This window comes from Colias croceus, chromosome 25 (genome assembly GCF_905220415.1).
Source record: "Colias croceus chromosome 25, ilColCroc2.1".
Lineage (NCBI taxonomy): Eukaryota > Metazoa > Arthropoda > Insecta > Lepidoptera > Pieridae > Colias > Colias croceus.
Genome location: NC_059561.1, coordinates 467,837 through 491,865, shown reverse-complemented (window position 1 = coordinate 491,865; position 24,029 = coordinate 467,837). Strand labels below are relative to the sequence as shown.

At 33.2% G+C, this 24,029-nt stretch overlaps 1 protein-coding gene across 2 annotated transcripts; it reads right to left on the bottom strand.

Annotated features, from left to right (window-relative positions):
• Positions 1–453: 453 nt before the first annotated feature.
• LOC123703303 (TRAF3-interacting protein 1-like) lies at positions 454–23,199 on the bottom strand. 2 transcript variants are annotated; one of them, XM_045651253.1, is made up of 19 exons: positions 23,150–23,199; positions 22,749–22,950; positions 21,854–21,994; positions 19,800–19,857; positions 19,266–19,352; positions 13,902–13,996; positions 13,183–13,597; positions 12,753–12,824; positions 10,891–10,993; positions 10,451–10,573; positions 9,559–9,652; positions 9,091–9,209; positions 8,411–8,685; positions 7,305–7,455; positions 6,177–6,292; positions 4,985–5,058; positions 4,541–4,609; positions 3,660–4,136; positions 454–1,050 (listed from the first exon to the last, which is right to left on the bottom strand). In XM_045651253.1, exons 1-19 carry the CDS (start codon positions 23,158–23,160, stop codon positions 919–921), a joined length of 2,814 nt encoding a protein of 937 aa, XP_045507209.1. In that variant the 5' UTR covers positions 23,161–23,199; the 3' UTR covers positions 454–918. The 2 variants fall into 2 exon arrangements, with proteins under 2 accessions (XP_045507209.1, XP_045507211.1); XM_045651255.1 differs by lacking the exon at positions 12,753–12,824.
• Positions 23,200–24,029: the final 830 nt, after the last annotated feature.

Below are 24,029 nucleotides of genomic sequence, written 5' to 3'. Positions count from 1 at the left end.
ATTTATTTATTATTAGAACTTAAAAACAAATCTAAAGTACTAGAACAAACTTTTTAATTCTAATCTTCAGTATTTATTTGGTTCCGATCTATTATTATTAGGGAAACGCTAGAAATTATATCTAAAAAAAAGTTATGAAAAATCATAAAAAAATAATCAATATATTTACTGCCTTAGTAAAGAAAGTACATCCTTATATTTTATTTTCTAAAGATAACAAACACTCGTATTTATATTAAAAATTGTGACCAATATGTTACCATACAAAATTATAATACTATTTTAAACTAAACATAAAAAATGTAACTACGTATTTGATATACAAAGTTAAAAGTTTTTTTCCTGAAATTTAACAAGCACCTATTTAATTCGAGGCACATATTAAAGACTAGCTTTCCGATTTCCGGGATAAAACCTATCCTATGTCCTTTCTCGGGTATCAAAATATCTCTAAACCAAATTTCATGCAAATTGGTTCAGTAGTTAAGGCGTGATTGAGTAACAGACAGACAGACAGAGTTACTTTCGCATTTATAATATTAGTATGGATATTTTAGTATTCCTATATTCGGGACTATAATTTTATGAGTGACAAAACATACAAATGACTTTATGAACGAGAGAGATAGCACTATTCCGTCAAAAAATTCCCACTGTTGGGACACGGGCCTATGAGGGTACAGGCCATAAATCGCTATTTTTACTGTTTTTTATTAATTTTGATATAATTTTTCCATCACTCCATAGATTGGTCTTGTCTTAATGAACAGTATGTACTACATTAAAAGCCCCGATATCAGAAAAACCAAAAAAAATTGTATTCTGTTTAAATTTACATTATGGCTAGTAAAAAAATTTTTAACACAATAACAATAGATCGCAACCAAATAATGTAACCCCATACAATAATTAAATCATTTATTGCAATACAACAGTAAGCCTGCTCGCGGCGACCATCTTGTTATTGAATTTCTTCTTAAAATTCTCAGCTGCACTTGTCGTCTTGAACGTTATTTTTGCTGTACGTTCCTCCTTATCCAATATTAAACTCTGCAAACAGTAATCCGATGTATTTTCTCCACCAGCTCTCAGACTATATAGGCTCTTATACTATAATACTCTTAAACTATGTTAGCTCTTAGACTATACACTTACAACTAGACACTTAAAAATATAGCAGTCTCTCGGACTACATCAGTCTCTTACACTATACAAAGATGTTAAAATTAACATTTGTATACTCAACAATAATAAAAATAATACAGATTATAAAATACCATGTACATACGTTTACATAAATACAAAAATATAATTTGTAATACAAAAATGTATTTTTATAAAATATCACAGGATTTGTATCACAGACTAAAAAATCAAAATTGACTAGATTTTAAAGTACACATTCATTGATATAAACAATTAAAATAAAAAAAAATAGTAAAACATTACAATAAAATTCTTGTAAATTATACATTATTATGTATTTTCCATTTTTCTTTATCAAAATCTTATATATTACGTTATACATTCAAAATTAATGTACTTTTTAAGTTTAAAAAACAATTTCTATAACATCTACAAAACATACTTTTGGAAAATGATGATTTAATTATTTAAAAGTGACAAATGCTAAATGATACATAGACAAATTTATATTTTCAACATAGGACATTTTTGCTGTAATTGTATTTATAAAAAAAATCTTATAATAAGAACTTAACAACTATTGTATAATAATATATAGAATATGTTTCAATGTTTGCATTTTATAATATAAATTTATAAAGAATAAAAAAATCGATCACAAGGCAGGATTCGAACCCGCGTCTAAGAAATTTTTCAAATTTCAAAGTTTTGATAAAACATTTCATACAAATTTATTGAATAACAATAAAATTAGTGTAAAAATATTGTTATTTGCAAGGTGACTTCAAATAGGTGTAATAGTTTTAAAGGGGTGAAAGTATTACATTTGGAGTAAAAAAAGTAAAAATTAGATACCATGCCTAATATTAGGTTAATGTTGAAAGATGAGCCTTCCCACATTACATTTACAACATAAATAGTACACAGTATTTACTATTCCTAAATGTTATATGTTACTGCCTCTCAGAGAAAGCATAAATTACGAAGAAACCACTAACACTATGATACAATACGATACATTTTACAATTCCTTAATCTTTGGTCACTTTTACATCAACAACGATGTATATTAAAGGGGACGCTTAAAAAAAAACAATTATTTTTTAAAGTGCCGCAATTCATGTATTGACAATTAATTTATATGGTTATTATAAAATACAAACATTGATTTATTACATAACTTATGTGCGAAATACATACATACATAGATAATAATATAACATATTATATTAATTATACTAATTTTAAATGTGTCTAGATTGTAATTAAATGCAGTTTTCAAAGAAATTTGTAAAAAAAAATATATGTCAATTATACTACATAGTATAAAATAAATTCGCTTCGCGCTGTCTGTCTGTCTTTCGATATTTTAACTATTTATGGTTATGGTATATTACGGTTTTTTATATATATTTTTTAATATATTTAAAAAATATATATATTTTTTAAATATACATCGGTTAAATTTTAGACAAAGTAGGCGAGGTCGCAGGCCTTAAGCAAGTATAATATGTATTACATTTTTCAAAAAATATTGTATAAATATTATATTATTGCTTCTTCATAATATTTTACAAATGCAGCTATTTTGTTTTAATGCATTAAAATCAAGAAAAAAATATTACACAATTAATTCTTACTTCTTGATCATAAGTTTTAATTTTACCAACAGCATTAATATAGGACTCGAACCCATGGAATATATAATCCATACTAATATTATTAATGCGAAAGTAACTCTGTCTGTCTGTCTGTTACTCAATCACGCCTTAACTTCTGAACCAATTTGCATGAAATTTGGTTTAGAGACATTTTGATACCCGAGAAAGGACATAGGCTACTTTTTACCCCGGGAAATAGGATAGGTTTTATCCCGGAAATCCCACAGGAACGGGACCTATGCGGGTTTTTCTTTGACTGCGCGGGCGAAGCTACGGGTGGAACGCTAGTTATAAATAACGAGTGAAACCAAGTGATATATCTAGTTATTATTGTTTCAAATTTGAAATTTGAAATTTTTTTCTTCCTAATAATACACAGAAAATTAATTTAGTACCTACTATAATAATAATAACAAGACTGAACGGATTTTAAATAATTATAAATCGAGTTGATTTTATGCGAATAGGCTCTATTTGCAGATTAAACTAAGTACTATTTTGAAGATTGATTGATTTTACCTTGATTTTACTTTTATTATTTCAAAAAAACGATCACGTAATAAAATTTCATCTGTCATGAATATTCTGTAAAAAAAATTCTACTCAAATTAATTTACCAACTTACTTCCATACCTGTTCTTAAAAACCTAAAAACTACACACCTATCACGAAATCTCCCTAGTCAAACGTACATTCTTCCCAAATTAACAACTCAATCCCATACCTATCATATAAAAAAAAAACATACCGGCCGAATTGATAACCTCAGCCTTTTTTTGAAGTCGGTTAAAAAATATCTACTAACATACATGTAACCACAATCTAGACACAGCCAACCAAAACGCGTATTACCTGTACAAAATCGCCGGCCAAAGTCCGCAATCTCGTGTCCGTCATGCCGTGCGGCAAATTGCTCACCGCGGCACTCAAACCCACTTCCCTTGGCTTCGTAACCCCTTCATCATCAGAACCGCTCTCATATTCCACTTCTGGCTCGTCAGACATCTTACGCCCGTCAGATGACACTTTGCGCAAGTCAGATGACACTTTACGACTGTCAGATGCGACTTTTCGGCTGTCAGATGCCACTTTACGGCCGTCAGATGACAATTCCTTCCTGTCAACGACTTGTATAGTGTCGTTTCGGACTATACGTTCAGTGCCTATGGATTTGAACGCTCTACTGAATATTCCGGGGTTCGGTTTCGTGGGGTCGTTCTGGTCGATTCGCGAAAAGACAGATTTCTCTTTGTCACCCTTACGCTGTAGTATTACGCGGCGGTTGGTGAATTTCTGCGCGTTCTCGTCTTCAGTTTTTTCTGTTTGTGCCTGTGTGTATGATGGTAATGATACATTTAAAATTTAAATGATTAAACTTTTACTGACTATAAATAAACATGGAAAAGGACAAAGAAATAAATATGAGGAAATACAAATATAAATGCACTAGCTGTTCCCCGCGGTTTCACCCGCATTGCTCAGCTCCTGTTGGCCTTAGCGTGATAATATATAGCCTTCCTCGATAAATGGGCTATCTAACACCGAAAGAATTTTTCAAATCGGACCAGTTGTTCCCGTGATTAGCGCGTTCAAACAAACAAACAAACAAACTCTTCAGCTTTATAATATTAGTATAGATTATCTATCTATGCTTTTAAAGAAATATTGAAATCTACATATTTTCAAATAGACGAATTTAAAACATTACACTAATTCACAATACAAAACAATACCTTTTTAGCATCGAAAACTATCCGTTGTCTAGATTTAGCAGTCGTATTGGTTGCGGCCTGCGGTTTTACCTGCAAACGTTAACAATAATGTTATTGACTCTTTTTTTTTCGTATTTATCTCTCGGGCAAATTACCCAACTTTCGTATAGCTATTTTGAAGGGGATAGAAGTTAAAAAAAGAGCGTGTGCCGAGCACACGTGTCAGAAGTGAAACTTCTTTGGCTAGATTCAAAGATACCAAAATCATCGCCTTACTACACATGGCGTGACGGTATTGCCATGACGCGACTTTGAAATTTTACCTTCAACGCGGCTAAAGAAGTTTCACTTCAAAAATATCTTTTCACAATAATTTTCTCGAATCTATAGCATCGAACCGACACTCCTTACTCAATAGAGACATTAACCACTGAACTTATAGTAATTTAAAATTTTGTAGCTCACCTTTTCAGTTTTCTTTTCGGTTTCCACATTTTTCGTAGAACTTGTCACTATAGTCCTGCGTATTGGTGATTTCTCTGTAAACAAATGAATTCAATTATTATATCACTAGCTTTCCACCCGGAGCTTCGCGCGCGCAGTCAAAGAAAAACCCGCATAGTTCCCGTTGCCGTGGGATTTCCGGGATAAAACCTATCATATTTCCCGGGGTAAAATACTTTTTACCTCGAGAAATAGGATAGGTTTGATACCCTATGTTCTTTCTCGGGTATCAAAATATCTCTTTACTAAATTTCATGCAAATTGGTTCAGTAGTTAAGGCGTAATTGAGTAACAGACAGACAGACAGACAGAGTTACTTTCGCATTTATAATATTAGTATGGATTAATTCTTATTTATAAATCATATTTGTTTCCATTTTTTTCCTCATTATTTCAGTCTTGAATCTTCGACTTTTTGAATTATAGTCGAAAGCCACCCATTGACTTCCAGAACTTATTAATAACTAGCTTCCGCCCGCGACTCCATCCGCGCGGATGTCGGTCTTCGCGTGGATGGTTTATCCATTTTGACTAACTCGGACAATGACATCTTATAAATATTTATTGGACCCAAATACGGATAGGCCTATAATAATACGCAACGTGTGATCGCGGTTCTACATGTGAAAAACGTCTATGGATAAAACTGAAAAATTAAGATTAATTTTTTTCTACGTATTTTTCCAGGATAAAAAGTATCCTATTTTACGCCCAGGATAATAAGGTATAATTATACCAAGTTTCATCGAAATCGAACTGTTAGTTTTCACGTGATGCCTTCACATACAGACAGACAGACAGACAAAAATTTTTTTAATCACATATTTGGGTTTGGTATCGATCCAGTAACACCCCTGCTATTTATTTTTTCAATATTTTCAATGTACAGAATTGACCCTTCTAAAGATTTATTATATGTATAGAAGAGGAAATATATTTTTTTCATTTGTAATTAATACACTGAAACTATGTAAGTACATAACCTATGTACAACAACAACCCTTAGAAGAGAAAATTTACCCTACATTATTTCTGAATAACATAGACTCTATAAGTTATATTTTAATAATTTTTATTTTTCAAACTGACCGAAGCCAGGGCGAATTACTAGTATACCATCATTTATAAAAGAAAACATTTATTATTAACTTACCTTTCTTTTTCTCCTCATTTGCAGTGAACGTAATCTTTTGTCTGCCCGTTTTTTTGTCGCCATTTTTCGGCGGCAACTTCGAACGGAGATCCGTTTGGGATTTGCTTGAATCCGTTCTGAAATTAAAAACATTATAAATTTAAACGTTTGTAAATGTAGTTCTATTTCTTTTTAAATATAAAGGAACGTTTTCTTTCAGCAAAATATTTTATATTCTGGAAATTTCGATGTGAAATTCCCGGAATGCTAATTACCTTTTTTTATTTATCATTGCTTCTAAACTAATACATATTGTAAAAGGGTATAGTTTGATATGTTGTTTTTTTTTATTGAATTCAATTTTTTCAATAAGTTTATTATTTTATGCAAAATCCAAATTTCATATTGTTATTAATTAGTTTAATAGGGAATATGCATAAAATTTTAAATGGCCTAAAATATTTTTTTCTCGAATACTTATTATCGTAATATTATAATGAAAAGGATTTTTTTTATTTACTTATTATTTAAACCCCTAAAATAATATTCAAAAAGTGCAAAATAAGGGAGCGAAATTCAAACTTCCAAAACGCGCCACCACAGCTCGAACGAAATGTGACGTCATCTGATACGACATTGTATTCATCACTCCATAGTAAACACTAAGGTAAACACCCACTGGACGTGTCATGTGACGTCACGCAAAGCGCGCGCACAATGGCGGCGTTTGAACTGCTTAAATTTTTTAAAAGTTTTGAATTTCATTTTTAAAAATATCTAGAGTATTTTGAAGCCCATTAATATTTTTTTCTACGTTATAAAATAGTAAACTATTAATTTAAGACAAAAAAGAAAAACATGAATATTCCCCATTATAAACCAAACAATGTGAATTGTCATTATAGTAGAGCCATTTTAATAGGCAACATGTTGATCTGTTATTATTTTCCCACTTACCCATCACATATCTCTCCCACTCACTAGTGGTCTCCAAAATATTTCGATTTCATGTGTGTGTCTATACACATAAAACGGCTGAACCGATTTTGATAAAACTTTTAGAGAACGTGCGTTTTTCCCCTGCACTTACAAAACGGCTGAAACGATTTTGATGCAATTTTTTTTTGAATAGAAACAAATTATACTCACTTATCATCCTTAAACCGTCCTGTATCTTCATCATCAGATAATATCCCGTCTATATCACCCAGTATTAGATCCAGATCATCATCACTGTCGTGCGTTGTTCGCGGTAATGGGGGGGTTGTACTGTTCACTGGCCGTGGGGGGGTTAGGGCTTCTGTAAAGAAGAAATTACGTAAACATTGTTGAAGTGAAACTTCTTTATCGGCGTTGGAAAAAAAATTTAGTGTAACATTTTTTTCGTTACGCGTGACATTTTTCCGTTACGCGCCATCTTTTTCTTATCCCTACCAAGCGTGATTCGACGTATTTCTGTAAAGTTGCATATAGTAAATTATTTTTTGAAAACTAAGGTCATAAAGAAGTTTTACTTCTTACGTGTGTACACTAGTACACGCACACATTTTTTTTATGAAACCATGGTTCAAGTGAAATCTTAGTGATCTTTAGGCGCGTTGAGAGTAAAATTTCAAGGTCGCGTCATGGCAATATCAACGAGTAAGGCGATGATTTTGGTATCATTCAATATTGCCAAAGAAGTTTCACTTCTGACACGTGTAATTGAAAATTATCAATTGCTGAATTTGATGATAAATTACACTTTTACGTCATTGATAAAAGAAATTGTAACTTAATACAAAAAAAAGAAATCTTAACTAAATATGTTTGTTAACGAACAATTCATGGACAATCATTTATCTATACTAATTGTAGCGGCTTTATATATGTATTTCGGATAGCGGAAATGAAACAACGGATTGACAACCTCTTTATATTGGAGCCAATTTACGGCTGAAGTACAATTAGTGACACAATACATATTAATGTTACATGATGCCTGATCTAATAAGTAACTGCAATGTGCTGACGGCACACTAATATTATAAAGAGGAAAGGTCTGTATGTATTTATGTATGGTTTTCACGCATAAACTACTGAACCGATTACAATGAAATTTAGCACACATATAGAGGGTAAATAGGATTAACACATAGGATAGGTTTTATCCCGGAAATCCCGCGGGAATGGGAACTATGCGGGTTTTCCTTAGAAAACGCGGGCAAAGCCGCAGGCGGAAATCTAGTTTATTAATAAATCACATAAAAACTCACCGCAAGTAGAGTTAACCTCAACCTCATCTCTCAACGGAGATCTATCTCTCTCTTTCTCCTTCTGCTTCTCTTCCACTCTCACTCTCACTGTAACTCTCTCTATTTCCGGAGATTTCTCCGTCGTGTCCGGTTTCGTGTCTTCTTCCTTTGTACTTGACGGTTTCTCTTTTATATCTTTATCTTTTTCTTTATCTTTTGTATCTTTTGTGTCTTTATCTTTTATAACTGCTTTCGGTTCGTCCTTTGGCTTATCTTTGTCTTTGATTTCACGCTCCCTGTAAGATACTTCATGTATAAATTCTCACGGCCTTACTGATAAAAATTTAAACAATGGATAAATTTCTACCATTTTCTACCATAACTGCTTTTGCTCTTGCTCACATGAAACGTCAATCATAAAAACGAGACTAATCCATTGCAAAGCGAAATTTTTTTTGTAAGGAGGTAGTTATATCTATACTTATATTATATAGGTGAAGAGTTTGTTTGTTTGTTTGAACGCGCTAATCTCAGGAACTACAGGTCCGATTTGAAAAATTATTTCAATGTTAGATAGCCAATTTATCGAGAAAGGCTATAGGATATAATATTATATCATCACGCTAAGACCAACAGGAGCGGAGCACTGCGGGTAAAACCGCGGGGCACAGCTAGTAACTAATATACATAATATATTATACCTGTCTTGCAACTGTTTCTGCAGCGCGACCGCATTCTTTCTCCTCCTAACTTCTTTCGCGCGCAAAACTCTCTCTCTTAGCGACTCTTGTTCGCGCACTTTCCTTCTGTATTCACTGTCCTGTTACATAAATGCAATAAATTAAATTAAATTATATTATGTAAGATTTTATTTATGTTGAATTGTTGTCTCATTATGAAACGAATTAATGTCATATTAATTAAAAAAAATTCAAATTCAAAATCGTTAGTAAGCCTCGGTTTATTTATTTAACTCAAAGTTTTGACACAAGTGGGCTTAAGTGTCTAAATATCAGAAATGTCGCTAATATCTCACTATGTGACACTAAATATAGGTAACAGTGTGCACAACTACCACCCCCACCACTATCCAGTTGCGTTTCAGTGTATCAGCACCATGCCCTATATCATCACTATCACATCACAATATCATCATCATCACCACTAACCTCATCATCATGCGGTCTTGTCCGTCTCTCTTCCCGGCGATGTTCCCGCACGGGTGAGGGGGAGCGGCGGGGAGGGGGGGACGGGGACCGCATCCTGGGGGGGGGATATATTATTATTATTTTTTGAAGTTAAACTTCTTTATCGGGGTTGGACAAAAATTTAGTGTAACATTTTTGCGTTACGCTGTAGGCGTGACATTTTTGCGTTACGCCGTAGGCGTGACATTTTTGCGTTACGCCGTAGACGTGAAATTTTTGCGTTACGCTGTAGGCGTAACATTTTTGCGTTACGCGCCAACTTTTTCTTATCCCTAAGTTTCACTTCTTACGTGTGTACTCTAGTACACGCACACATTTTTTTTTTAATTGGGTATAGGGAAGCGCTTGACCACAATCTTGCCTGATGTTAAGTTGAGATGTGGTCAAAGATGGAACGCGCTTCCCTAGAAGGTACCTGTTCACTCTACGCTTGAAGTATAGAATTGTATAAATTAATATAGTTAAAAAAATTATCTTTAGTGTATTGCCACCGCTTCTTGATAAGTGTACAAAGTTTGAAAGAAATATGTCTGTTAGAAAAACACTTTATTATCATCAATATAGTATTGTTATTCCTAAATACAAGTTGCCGAGCAACGGAAATTAGGAAGAAATAGGCTTGAATGGATTTTTAATGTAGCCTTTTATACTTTTATAAATTTAAATTGTAATAAAAATAAATATTCATAATAATGTGCATTTTTAAAATAAACCTTGAATATATATTTTTTACAAAACCTAAAAATCATTTTCACTAACTAAACAAAATTTCATCAGCTTTCAAATAAACAAAGAATTATCAAAATCGTTTACTTAGTTTAACGTCGTGAAGTATCAAACCAAAAAATCTCACCTTCGTCTCAATCCAGCGCGATTAGCATGTATGAATTCTTCTTGTTTTCGCAATAATTCGTCGTCATTGCGTCTTGAACGAGCTAGCTCATTCTCTATCTCTATTGTTGTGTTCTCTATGTATCTGAAAAGAAGAGATAAGAAGATTTAGAAGAGAAGATTAGATATTGAAGATTTCATTTACAATATCATGTATTATGTATTTGAAACGCCCAGACAGGATAAAATAACTTTTTTCTTTAAATTTTTACTCATTTTTTAAATGTGAGTTCATAATCCATTCTTGTTTTAAGATACTTTACTTTTTTAACCCCTTGTATCACAAATAATCATATGCAAATTCAGATAATTTTAAAAATCATTTTTTTCAGTTCAATCCTAAATAAAAAAAAAACATTATTCTTTACAATATTAATAACAAAAAATACACCAAACACATACCTCTGCGGTGATCTCCTCAGATTCCTACTAGCGGCTCTAGCAAGAGCACTCCTCTGTTCCGCTATGAATCTTTCTGCTGCGTCGTCTATGTCTTTTATTGGTCCTGTTTAATAGAATATAGTTTTATTTTCATAAAATAATATATCATAATTATTAGAACAATAACATGAGGGTAACATTTTGGCCAAGCGTGGGTTGCGCACCTTATTATATTGTTAAACTTTAGTAAGTTCTGATTTTGTCATTATTCAATATATTTTATGGATATGTAATAAGTGAAGTAGGGGTAAGGGACAGATGCATTATGCATACATCTGTTTCACTGATCAATTTTCTTTAGGGACAAGTAGGTGATCAGCCTTCTGTGTGCACTGCTAGACCAAGACATTTTTTTTCTTCGTCTCCACCGGGAATCGAACCCAGGACGCCTCGGTACTACGCTCACGCGTCAACCACTGTACCAAGGAGGCGGTCTATGTAATGAGTATCCATGTCTTATAACTTTACAATTTTTTTACATATTACATATTTTTTTTAAATATAAACATTACTGTCTTTGCCACTAAATTGTTTGCATTTTTTTATAAACTGTTTTTAAGATGTTACTCTGTGGCTGAAATGAATAAAGCACGCAGTTTGTTTATGATATAATGGACACCTTGTATAAAGCATAAAATACATAATATAACAATGAAAAACACTTATTATACAATATATATTATATATGCTACAGTCAAAACCCTGAAACAGTCAATAACCTTATTGATCGGTAATATTAGTCAATAAGGTTATTGGCTAAGGGCGTCGGTTAATATCCTTACTGAATGATTTTATCTGACAAAATCAGTTAATAAGGTTATTGACCGACACCCTCTGAAAGAAATGTGACCACCTGTGACAAGGAAAACTCATGAAATTAGTGTGACGTACTTTATGGATGGCCCCTTATTGACTAATTTTACCGGTCAATAAGGTTATTGACTGGTTCAGGGTTTTGACTGTAACATATACACAGCAAACTTTCTATTTATTGTTTATATTTAAGAATAAAACAATATAACAACTAATATAGTAATGTGACGAATACAAAAACTTGTTTATATTTTCCAAATAAACGAACTCAAAGTAGCAAAAACATTTATTAAAGAACATTTTCAATATTTTATTGAATAGGCTGTACCATTATATTTTGTTTCAAGTTGCTGATGTTTAAATATGCCCTGTAATTATGTATTTTTTGTCTGTTTTTTTTTTTTTGCGAACCATCATTTATTTTTTATTTCAAGTGGACAAATGTGATACAAAGATGTCAATGAAGGTTAAGTATATAATTATTACAATGTATTTTTTTATCTTGAGTATTATAATTTATAATATTAGGTATTCGTAACATCACTTAGTATAAAAGCACTACGCAAAAAGCTACAAAACCACACAAAAGTGCATCACAAACATTCTAGTGCTAAGCAATATTTCCATATTAATAATTAACTCCACAAATAATCTTTGGAAATCATCAGTGATTTTATTTATCTAAAAGTTTTTTGATTAAAATGAAAAATTGCCATACTTTTCTTACTATGATATAGATTGGATATGTCAGTGTGAAGAAATCATTCTAATTTATAGATTTCATTATAAAGATTAACAAAACATGTAAAAATATTCTACAAAGTAATACAATTTCTGTTATTTTATTAATTTAAAAATATATTGCCTTTTAAAGCAAATATTGTCATCTCTTTCTTTCAAAGCATTATGATTACATTAATTTCTTTATTTAGGTATATAAACATTTTTTTTTGTATTATCTCGATTTTCGGGAGTTAATCATTTGTAATCGTGCAATACATTAAAATTACCGAATTTTTGCTCCAGCGTGGGGCTTAGGGGCGGTGTCTTTTGTATGCGCGTCGGAATGTACGCTGGCAACCCTACACACATGTTCATATTATATTAGTGTTGCCAGTTAATTGTAACTTAATTTATTATATTCATTAACTAATATAAATACTAAATAGTACAAGAAATTACCAATTTTTAAGTACATTTTTACAAAAGTTTGACAATTACCAAAATCTTTTGAAGCGAAACTTCTTAAGCGTAAAATTTCAAGGTTGCATCATTGTCATAGAGGAAGTCATAGAGGAAGGCGACGATTTTGGTATGTTTCAATCTTGCCAAAGAAGTTTCACTTCTGACACGTACTCGGCACGCTCTTTTTTCTTATTAAATTTTGACAATAACAAAAATCTTTTTTTCCTATAATAAATACAAAAAAAAAGAACTCACCCTCCACCGGCGGCTGAAAGTTGCCCTTAAAGTGCGGATTGATGAGCACTTTCTTCCCCGTCAACGGGGGCAGATTCGGGGGCAGAACTGGCAACATTCTCACTTCCTGCTCCACGTTCTTACCAGGCAACACTGGTAACGGCTGCCTTATGACTTGGGGCAAATTATTGGGCACAATTTCCCGGGGCACAAACGGTCTATATACCGGGAACATTGGCCTTTCAAAGTTTTGGTTTGGGAACGTTTCTTCCATGTTAGGACGGTAAAATCTTTGGAAGTTTTGGAACTCTGGCCGTATTTCCGGTTGTATTTGTCTATCTTGAGGTGGTTCGTGACGTATTTCCGGTATTTCGGGACGCATTTGGGGCGGACTGTGGCGGGGAGGGGGGAATGACGGGCGGGGAGCGAAGTTCGCCTGAAAGTGATAGAAATTATGTTAATATTGTGCGTTTTTGTGTCATATGACACTCAACTCACTCGACCAACTCACTCAACAATAAAATATAAATGAGTGCTTTTTAATAAAGGAAAACTGCTTATTTCTGTCCTTGAAATAAATATTTTTATTTCTTTAAATGCATAAATAAAAATTGAAATTGCAGATTTCAAATAACACTTAATTATAATGACTGACACAGGTAACTTTACAATAATGCAACAGATATTTCCCACACTAAACTTTGACTTTATTTAAATAACAAACAAACACATCCCCTCACCCGAAACTGCATATTATTCCGTCTATATGGATGCGCGTGTCTGTGCGGCCGCCACGCACCGCGACCCCGACCAGCTCGGGGCACGTATACTTTATCTGGAAATTATTATTATAATATAAGAAAATTCCTATTAGGACCATTGAGATATACATATGTAGACGACACCGCCTACATCACTTATGTTACGCTCAACATACGCCATATGGCGTAACTGCACGCTCATTTTTTATTTGTTTTAAAGTGAAACGCATCAAATATGCCTTCGTGTGTATTACGATATTGCACAAATAATACGGAAAAGTGCAAAGGAATAACTTTCATCGGTACTTACCTTAGTGAGGTACTTACCTAACTAGATAATAATTTTTAAAACTTAGAACTTAGTTAGAGCAAAAAAATAGCGCACAGATTTTGTTCATGGTGTCTCCTCCATACGTAGTTATATTATCTCAATGACTATTTATAAGTATTTACTAGCAACTAGCTTCCGTCCGCACGGATGTCGGTCTTCGCGTGGATGGTTTATTAATCCATTTTGAGTAACTCCGACAATGATATCTTATAAATATCTATTCACCTCCCAAATACGGCTAGGCCTATAATAATTAAGGAGATAAAACTGAAAAATTAAGATTTATTTTATCCTACGTATTTTTCCAGGATAAAAAGTATCCTATTTCACGCCCAGGATAATAAGGTATAATTATACCAAGTTTCATTGAAATCGAACCGTTAGTTTTCACGAGATGTCTTCACATACAGACAGACAGACAGACAACAATTTTTTTAATCACATATTTGGGTTTGGTATCAATCCAGTAACACCCCCTGCTATTTATTTTTTCAATATTTTCAATGTACAGAATTGACCCTTCTACAGATTTATTATATGTATAATGTATATGGGTCGATCAACTTTTATTGGTCCGACGTGTACGGATCATGTCCCTGAAGGATAATTAATAAACATGAAATCATAAAGAGTTAAATTCGTTTTAATTATATTCCTTTTAATATTTTCTAGCATTATTGCGAACAATATTTTACTTGTTTTATTAATTTGTGCGTTGTTTCATGGTTGTCGAGGGACTAAATGCAATTTTCCAGTACTATCACATTTGTCCCCATGCCACAATACATTAACAAACTTCGCATCACGAACACATACTATCACGACCATAAATACCAAATACACTCCTTGTTTCAGTACATAATTATTGACATCCAAACATACAAACCATTTTTTTTTATTGGATATAATACGATTTTCAGGCATTTTACTTTTGTCCCCATAAATCACCTACATGACACAGGTCTCACAGACAACCGTAATTTAGTTATGAAACCAAAACACATATGGCGCGGTAGATTCCTAAACAACAAGCTAAACACAATAATTAACTGTCGGGCTCAAACGCCACTTTGATTTGTATAAAATCACTGCAACAGTCGTCCGAGCGTTGTTGGTGAGTGTGGGGTGGCTTTTTTGTCAGTCCGTCAGACAACTGTGATTAAAACGTAAGTACTTGATGCATTGTTATCAATTATACTACACGAGATGCGCTTTCGTCTATATTTTAGTGTGAGCTGAGATTAATATATAAAATAACAATAGTATTTGCTTGGCGGCTCAAAATTTAAAAAACGTCCCGCGGACAACCAGTCACTTGGTCAACCAAAGTGGTTGTACCATGGACAATTTGGTTGTCCCTAGGACAATAATTATATAAAACTTATACTTTAACAGTTAAATAGTTCATGTTTTGTTTATTACTCGGCTGTTTCGGGAACACATTTTTATTACGCGATTTTATGTCTAGTTTAATTGTAATTTTAACATTTCAAAAATCAAGACGCTACTACTACAACTAAGATGTCCCCATATGAAAATCACATTATACTTCATTCATTCAGTTTTATCGAGAATCAGTTCATTTTAATTAAGTAAAATCAATAATACGATACGTAACAACCTCGCCTTAATAGTTTTTTTGTAAAAAATATCACTATTTCCGCTTTTACTGAAACTTTTTTTATATATGAAACATTATTTGGTTGTTCAAAAGACATCATTCGTTTCAATTTTAATAAAAATATTTCGTATTTTGGGTGTAAATAGATCAAATATCAAAATATTATTTATTATTTAATATTAGAAGAATTTGTTTTAATTCTTAAGGGAATTTAACATTTAAAAAAGTACTATTGTGTAAGTTGTCCAAAGGACATTATTTCCCGTGAATAGATCGGTTCGTGAAGTTAAATCCACAAATGTATTTAATCAACATCACTGCTGCTTATATAATCTTAATCTACGAAGAATTATCTTCTAAATGAAATAGTAAAATGTTGAAAATTAAGTAAAAAAATGATTGAAAATTATGATCGGGACCTTTAAAAATTGATTCACCCATATATATTATATGTATACATAGCAATGCCACATTAAGGACGCTGTCACAAATCTGCGTTACTCAAATTTAGGTATCTAACGTCGCCACGTGGTTCGTGGGAACATCACGCTCACGTAAACATAGCGCATTCCATTTTATAGACCATCTTCATACTTGTTATTATTTTTAATTTATTACGAATTTTAAAAATTCATTTTTATACTTTTATTAGTAACTAGGTAGGTACAATTATTGTGATAAGTATGTTAGTAACTAACTTTAAAAAAAGTGTGTGTTTTACAAAACCTCTAGGAATTGTTTGCAATATCTAGAAGCTTTTTAAGAAATGTTTAAAATATGTACTTTTTTAAGAATTATCATACATATTATTATGTTACCGGCAATGTATTAAATCCGGCATTGTATACAATTCTTAGAAAATATGTATGTATGTTATATGTATGTTATTCCGAGTTACGGTCCGAATTAAATAAATTAGATTCGTCACATTACCTAGGAAATCTGAACTTTTCCTAAGGAGCAAACACATATTTTGCAAATGTGGATGGTTTTTGGGGAAGCTATTACCCGAGGTCAAAACTAAAATCCAAGATGGCGCCGACGAAAATTTTACATCTTTTCGTCATGGGTGTCATTTTCATGGTTTTTGGGGTAGCTATTAATCAATATGAGGTCAAAACTAAAATCCAAGATGGCTCCGACGAAAAATTTGACATTTTTTCGTCATGGGTGTCATTTTCATGGTTTTTGGGGTAGCTATTAACGAATATGAGGTCAAAACTATAATCCAAGATGGCGCTGATGAAAATTTGACTTTTTTTCGTGATGGGTGTCATTTTCATGGTTTTTGGGGTAGCTATTAACGAATATGAGGTCAAAACTAAAATCCAAGATGGCGCCGACAAAAAATTTACATCTTTTCGTCATGGGTGTCATTTTCATGGTTTTTGGGGTAGCTATTAAACAATATGAGGTCAAAATTAAAATCCAAGATGGCGCCGACGAAAATTTTACACGTTTTCGTCATGGGTGTCTTTTTCAAGGTTTTTGGGGTAGCTATTAACCAATATGAGGTCAGAACTAAAATCCAAGATGGCGCCAACGACGATTCCTAAACATTTATTTCAATGCTCTTTAAGATTATTTCTCTCTCTCTCTCTCTCGTAGTATATAAGAATTTGACTATACAGGGTGTCCCACTATCGGTATACTAAGTGCTAAGGGACTTGTAGTTTTGCATACCCTAATCACGTAAAAATACTTAAACAACAAAATTACATCAAAAAAATTTTGCTAAATTTTTCCTGAAAATCCATGTTTTCTTCTCTAACTTCGTGCAGCCGGCATATACCGTTTCGCTAATGTGATTATTTTGTCTATGAAAACATAATTAAACGATATCTCACGTGCGGGTGACAAAGTTGGGCGGGTTGCATTTACGGGGTGTACACAAAGAGTTTTATGAATTAATCTAATTGAAAAAAAAGATACACCTGGCATTTTATAAGTATTTGTTACGTACTTAGCGTATGCAAAGCTATAACCTATACAGAGTGTGAGTGGGACAGTCTTAAAAATAATTTTAAAGAGATACATCATTTAAAGAGACACACCTAAAACCACAAAAATGACACCCATGACGAAAATATGTAAAATTTTTCGTCGGCGCCATCTTGGATTTTAGTTTTGACCTCATATTGGTTAATAGCTACCCCAAAAACCATGAAAATGACACCCATGACGAAAAGATGTAAAATTTTCGTCGGCGCCATTTTGGATTTTAGTTTTGACCTCATATTCGTTAATAGCTACCCCAATAACCATGAAAATGACACCCATGACGAAAAGATGTAAAAGTTTCGTCGGCGCCATCTTGGATTATAATGTTGACCTCATATTCGTTAATAGATACCTACCCCAATAACCATGAAAATGACACCCATGACGAAAATATGTAAAATTTTCGTCGGCGCCATCTTGGATTTTCATTTTGACCTCATATTGTTTAATAGCTACCCCAAAAACCATGAAAATGACACCCATGACGAAAAGATGTAAATTTTTTGTCGGCGCCATCTTGGATTTTAGTTTTGACCTCATATTCGTTAATAGCTACCCCAAAAACCATGAAAATGACACCCATGACGAAAAGATGTAAAATTTTCGTCGGCGCCATTTTGGATTTAAGTTTTGTCAAATTGCTTTACCCCACCAATCCGTTCAACAACCCATAAAAAAGGGGATCTCAGTCAACGTAATTTTAAATTAAAAATAATTTGAATATGAAACTTATACACTTTACTCTTACTTATAAAGTATCAAATATTTCAAATCACGAAAACGACAGTGCACGCACAATAATCTTTTTCTTATTCGTTTTTATTTTTGGGACGAGGAGCGATACACCCGTCCTTCCAAGAGCGCTTCTGAGCGCGGTCTGACGACCCGCGAGAGCAAAATGTATGAAGAAATCGACAAGTATTTTTAATTTAGCTAATAATTGAAATAAAATTTTGATTTAGATACAAAAAAATTATCATAATCTATAAAGGACTATATATCCCTCAATAATGTATAGGTAAGAAGATAGATTAGGCTTTTACTTTTCTTAAAATGGTACCGTTTTAGACCCCATTTTTTTGCATTTTATGCGATTATTGTGCTGGGAAAATCGTATTTCAGCGACAATTTTGTATAACGTCGTACAATTTTTATAAGATGAACGTAGAGCTGAATATATTATCTTTAAATTAAGATATTACTATGTTCTCACGTGTAATTGCTTTAAGTTAAAATGGTACCGAAAAACAGCGTGTTTTTGTAAAAATCCGTAATAGCACCCTTAAGCCCTCAGCCCCGGAACCACAGACACAATAGAAAATTGTTTTGTGGCCCGATTGGGCCGCTTGGTGGTCAATGGGTTAAGGAAAATAAATAAAAAACAGCTTACCTAGAGAATCCGGTATATTCCTAATTTGTGGGGTCCGTTGTGACCCCACTGGCCGTTCTGATGTGAATCTCTCTCTATTCAGATCTCCTAAAAAATAAAAACGTAACAATTAATTACCAAGTTAATTTTATATAGAAATATGGATAAGTAGATACTATTTTTGATAGAATGCTTGCAGTGAAACATTACTATATTTTGTATTAGATTTTCAACAAACACAAACATTTACTTATTCAATTAGACTTCTTCTAAAAGCATTTTCGAAACGTCATTACATATTTTTAACATTTACCACCGATTAGGAAAGCAGTATCTATGGAGAAGAACCGGCAAGAAACTCCATAGTTGCTCTTTTAAATCATGTCAGTATTACAATTTACTTTACAAATATAATTATACATATACAGATTGCAGAAAAAATGTTTTATAGTTGTTATTATTACATTCGACAAAATTTTGAACAACATAACTATATAATATAATGTCTGGCTGATTTAATGAAGCTAATAATACATTTAATAATAATGTACTTACCAGCTAGAGGAGCCATTTCTGATGGAACAATTTGTGGAGACTCCATTGGTGCTGCTGGCTGCAAGGGAATATTTATATTTATACTTTTAAAAGAATTTTAATGTAATAAATTTACATTTGTACCCCAACTGTTAACACTCAGTTTAACAAAAACTAGACTAAATTTTGGACAGATATGAAATGCATTTTATTCATTACTAGCTTCCGCCCACGACTTTGTACATGCATCCCCGTTCTTCCCCGTTTCCGCAAGAATTTCGGGAAATCCTTTCTTAGAGGATGCCTACGTCCTAACATCTACCTGCATGCCAAATTTCAGCCCGATACGTCCAGTGGTTTGGGCTGTGCGTTGATAGATCACTATATCAGTCACCTTTGAGTTTTATATATATAGATTTGGTCTCTACAGTTTTATTTTATCAATGATTATTTTTCCGACCCAAATATCGACCAATAGAATTGCACCATTCGACGTCACGTGGTACAACCTACATGGTATTATACTGATAATAATTATAGTATATACATATTTTAACTTTATTTATTTATTTATTTATTTAGCCTTTTTGACTGGGTGAGAATGGTTTTTCTACTATTTTTTGGCTATAATGTTTTCATCACTAAAGTATATCTCTCAACTCAGTGTGCCTTCTGGCAAAGGCCTCCTCCAGTAATTTCCATTGCTTCCGGTCTTTGGCGACTCTCCTCCATTTGGGTCCTGCGGTAAGTTTAAGCTCATCTTCCCAGCGCATATGTTGTCGTCCTCGACTTCTCTTGCCATCCCTTGGATACCAGTTGGTGACAATTTGGCTCCATTTTTCTTGTCTAGATCTCAACATATGGCCGGTCCATCTCCATTTTTGGAGGTCTATTCTTTCCAGGATATCGGTAAGTTTTGTTTTCGATCTTATTCGATCTTGCCTTTTGGTTCTTGTCAAGCTCCGTTCCATGCTTCTCTGGCACTTTGCTAATTTATCTCGATGGTATTTCGTAAGGGACCATGTTTCGCAGCCGTAGGTGATGCATGGAAGGATACAGGTGTTGAAGACTTTCCGTTTTATTGCCATGCTGTGATCTTTTGATTTTACAATTTCTTTTAGAGACCAAAATCTTTTCCATCCATTGGCAATCCTCTTATTTAGTTCTCTGGTTGTTTGGTCTCTAGTGGAGATTATCTGACCCAAGTAGCAATAATCATCGACATATTCTATTTGTTGATCTTCGATTATGATGGGATCCATTACTGAGTTGGTCATCAGTTTCGTTTTTGTAATGTTCATCTTTAAACCCACTTTCGAGCTCTCTTTATTTAGAGATTTGATCATCTTCCCTAGTGTCTTTGGATTTTCTTCCAGTAGAACAAGATCATCCGCAAATCTTAAATGGTTTAGTTTTCTTCCAGCTACGTTGAGGCCCAGATGCTCCCAGTCCAGATTACGAAAGACGTTCTCCAAGACTGCTGAGAACAACTTAGGCGACATTGGGTCACCCTGTCTTACTCCTCTCTTGATCCTGAATTCTTTACCCAAGGCTTCCAATTGTATTCTTGCTTTGCTGTTTGTATATATATTCTTAATAATGTTAATATACGTAGCAGGTATACCTTGCCTTCCTAAGCTCTCCCATATTGCTTTATGACTAATGCAATCAAATGCCTTAGCATAGTCTATAAAAGCTATATACAATGTCTTGTTGAACTCGTTATACTTTTCGATTATCTGTTTTAGTGTGTGAATGTGGTCTATTGTAGAAAAGTTTCTTCTGAATCCTGCTTGCTCTATTGGTTGGCTTTCATCTAATTTTTCGCATATCCTGCCCAAAATGACCTTTGCAAAAATTTTGTACACATTCGACATTAAGCTTATTGGCCGGTAATTACTGATGTCATCCTTTGCGCCATATACATATACATATTTTAACTAGACAAATTAAATCTCAAAAATACATAAAAGCTCCATAACCTTATCAAATCGCCTCTCAATTACATTCTAAGCTTCTCCTTTTGAATTACCATACTATGTTTCAAATAAGTTCAATGTTAAAGCTATACTCACAATAGGCGGAGGCACAGCATGTTCCCTCTCATACGTAGGCTCGTACGGTGCGTATGTGGAATGCTCTGGACGTGTGTTCGGCACTTCCACTACTATGTTCGGCACAACACACTCCGCTTCTGGTGCTGCATATTGTACAGGCTGAAAATTGTAGAGATTATGTACTATTATTTGATTGTTTATAGTTATTTGTGTGATGAGATGTGAATCACTGTTATTTTATACTAGCTGCGCTCTGTGGTTTCACCTGCGTTGCTGCACTCCTGTTGGTCTTAGTGTGATGATATATAGCCTATAGCCTTCCTCGATGAATGGGCTATCTAACACCAAAAGAATTTTTTCAAATCGGACCAGTAGTTCCTGAGATAAGCGTGTTCAAACAAACAAACTCTTCAGTTTAATAATATTATAGTATAGATAATAGTTTGACTTCAATTGTTTATGAAAACTAACCTATGTTTTGTATTAAATAAAGCACTTAACATTTAATCATAATGTTCAGTTTATTATATGTTAAGGTTATTTATCAAAATTAAAACATTTCACAGAAGAAATGATCAACTACAAAAAATTAAACTATAAGATTTCTATTTAGCAACATAAAGCAGTGATAAGCAGCATAAAGATATTGTTGAAAACACAAAATCTCATACAAAGCAGGCATATTTTGCTTATTTTGTATAATTTTCGTACATTTCTTTGTAAATTCTGACAAGTAATGATTTCGCAAGTGTCATACATACATTCTCTTTTGGTTTATCATACTTTCTAAGAAATTACATATATCGAAGCCACCCAAAGCTCATAACAAGATTACAAACTAATGTGTAAACAACGAAAAAATACTTCTTGAAAACCATAAAAACTCGAGGGTTAGATACTTTTAAAGCATTACCTGGGTATATTCAATATTTTGTTCAGCATAATCAGTTGGTACAACATCAATTTGTTCTCTGTAAGCTGTTCCCCTTGCCGACGGTACGTTTTGTGAATTCGCACCGTCGTAATCGTCAGCCAGCAACTGTTCTTCTTCGTCGTTACCCAAATTATAATCTGCGAGGCTGTGATCTCCTAAATCTTCGCCTAATAAGTCCTCGCTGCAAAAAAAGTACGATTCAAACACATGGATAAATTGACCTGACTATACGTATGTTTTTCTCACAACAACACTATGATTAGGCAAATGTTTTTAATTCAAATGCAACTAAATTTAATGCTTATTCGAAATGAACACTTTGAACTATTGAATTGAGTTTATTAATAAGAAATTATTTTATTTTTATCAAAAACACTAACTTATCCGACATGTTGACAAAATAGATCGATGTAGATTAAGTAATGTTGCCATCTTCACTACAATACGATTTCATGATGTTTATTGCCATATTTAATTTTTACTAAGTGAGCGCGGCGACCATCGACCACACAACCGGTCGATGGCGGCGACCGAATATAAAAATTCCGTAACGAAAAAACCTAACACCCCCCACTCCAACCGGCACAGCGATGCGATGCTATGCAATAGCTTTACCGCAGCAGTCCTCGAGTGCCACGCGTATTTTTTTATATATTTTGTGGAATATGCATGATTTTTTTTATTTTTTTATCCGATAATTTTCAACATTTTATGAGAGGGAGAAAAATTTCGCAGCCAAAAAGTAATTAGAAGTATATAAAAAAATGTTTTAGGCCGACCACACAGTGTAAGAATTTTTCTGTCAGAAAATTTCCAGTCAACACCACTCCTACACTTGTCAGAAATTTCCTTCCGACAATAATTAGTAGGTATTCTGTGTAGGTATGAGTCTAGTTCGCAGTTGGCCGGCAGCATAGTAGGTACATAGTCTTGGGTTTACAAAAAGTAACAAAATGGATGACTACCAGCTATTACTTTTATTAGCATCATTGTTCAACTTAATTAATAAAAATAAAAAAATAAAAAGTCTATACTGGGTTTATCCACTCAGTTGCAGAAGATTGCATGACAGCCAATTTCACATGAAACATGTAAAACCTAAATTCGATGAGTAATTATTTTTCATTTTTCAATTTCCGTAATTAAATCTTTCATAGCTGTCTTAGAGCATTAAACCAAACGGAGACGACACGTGAGGTAGTGCCCAAGGTACGATTTTATGTTGCGTAATAAATCAGCCCCCGGAATCACAGACACAAT

Coding starts and splice junctions, on each gene's coding strand:
- LOC123703303 (XM_045651253.1), bottom strand. Junction 10,994..12,752: donor CACGCTGGAGCAAAAATTCG/GTAATTTTAATG, acceptor TCTATTAAACAG/GACCAATAAAAGACATAGAC. Junction 4,610..4,984: donor CCGAAAAGAAAACTGAAAAG/GTGAGCTACAAA, acceptor TAACGTTTGCAG/GTAAAACCGCAGGCCGCAAC.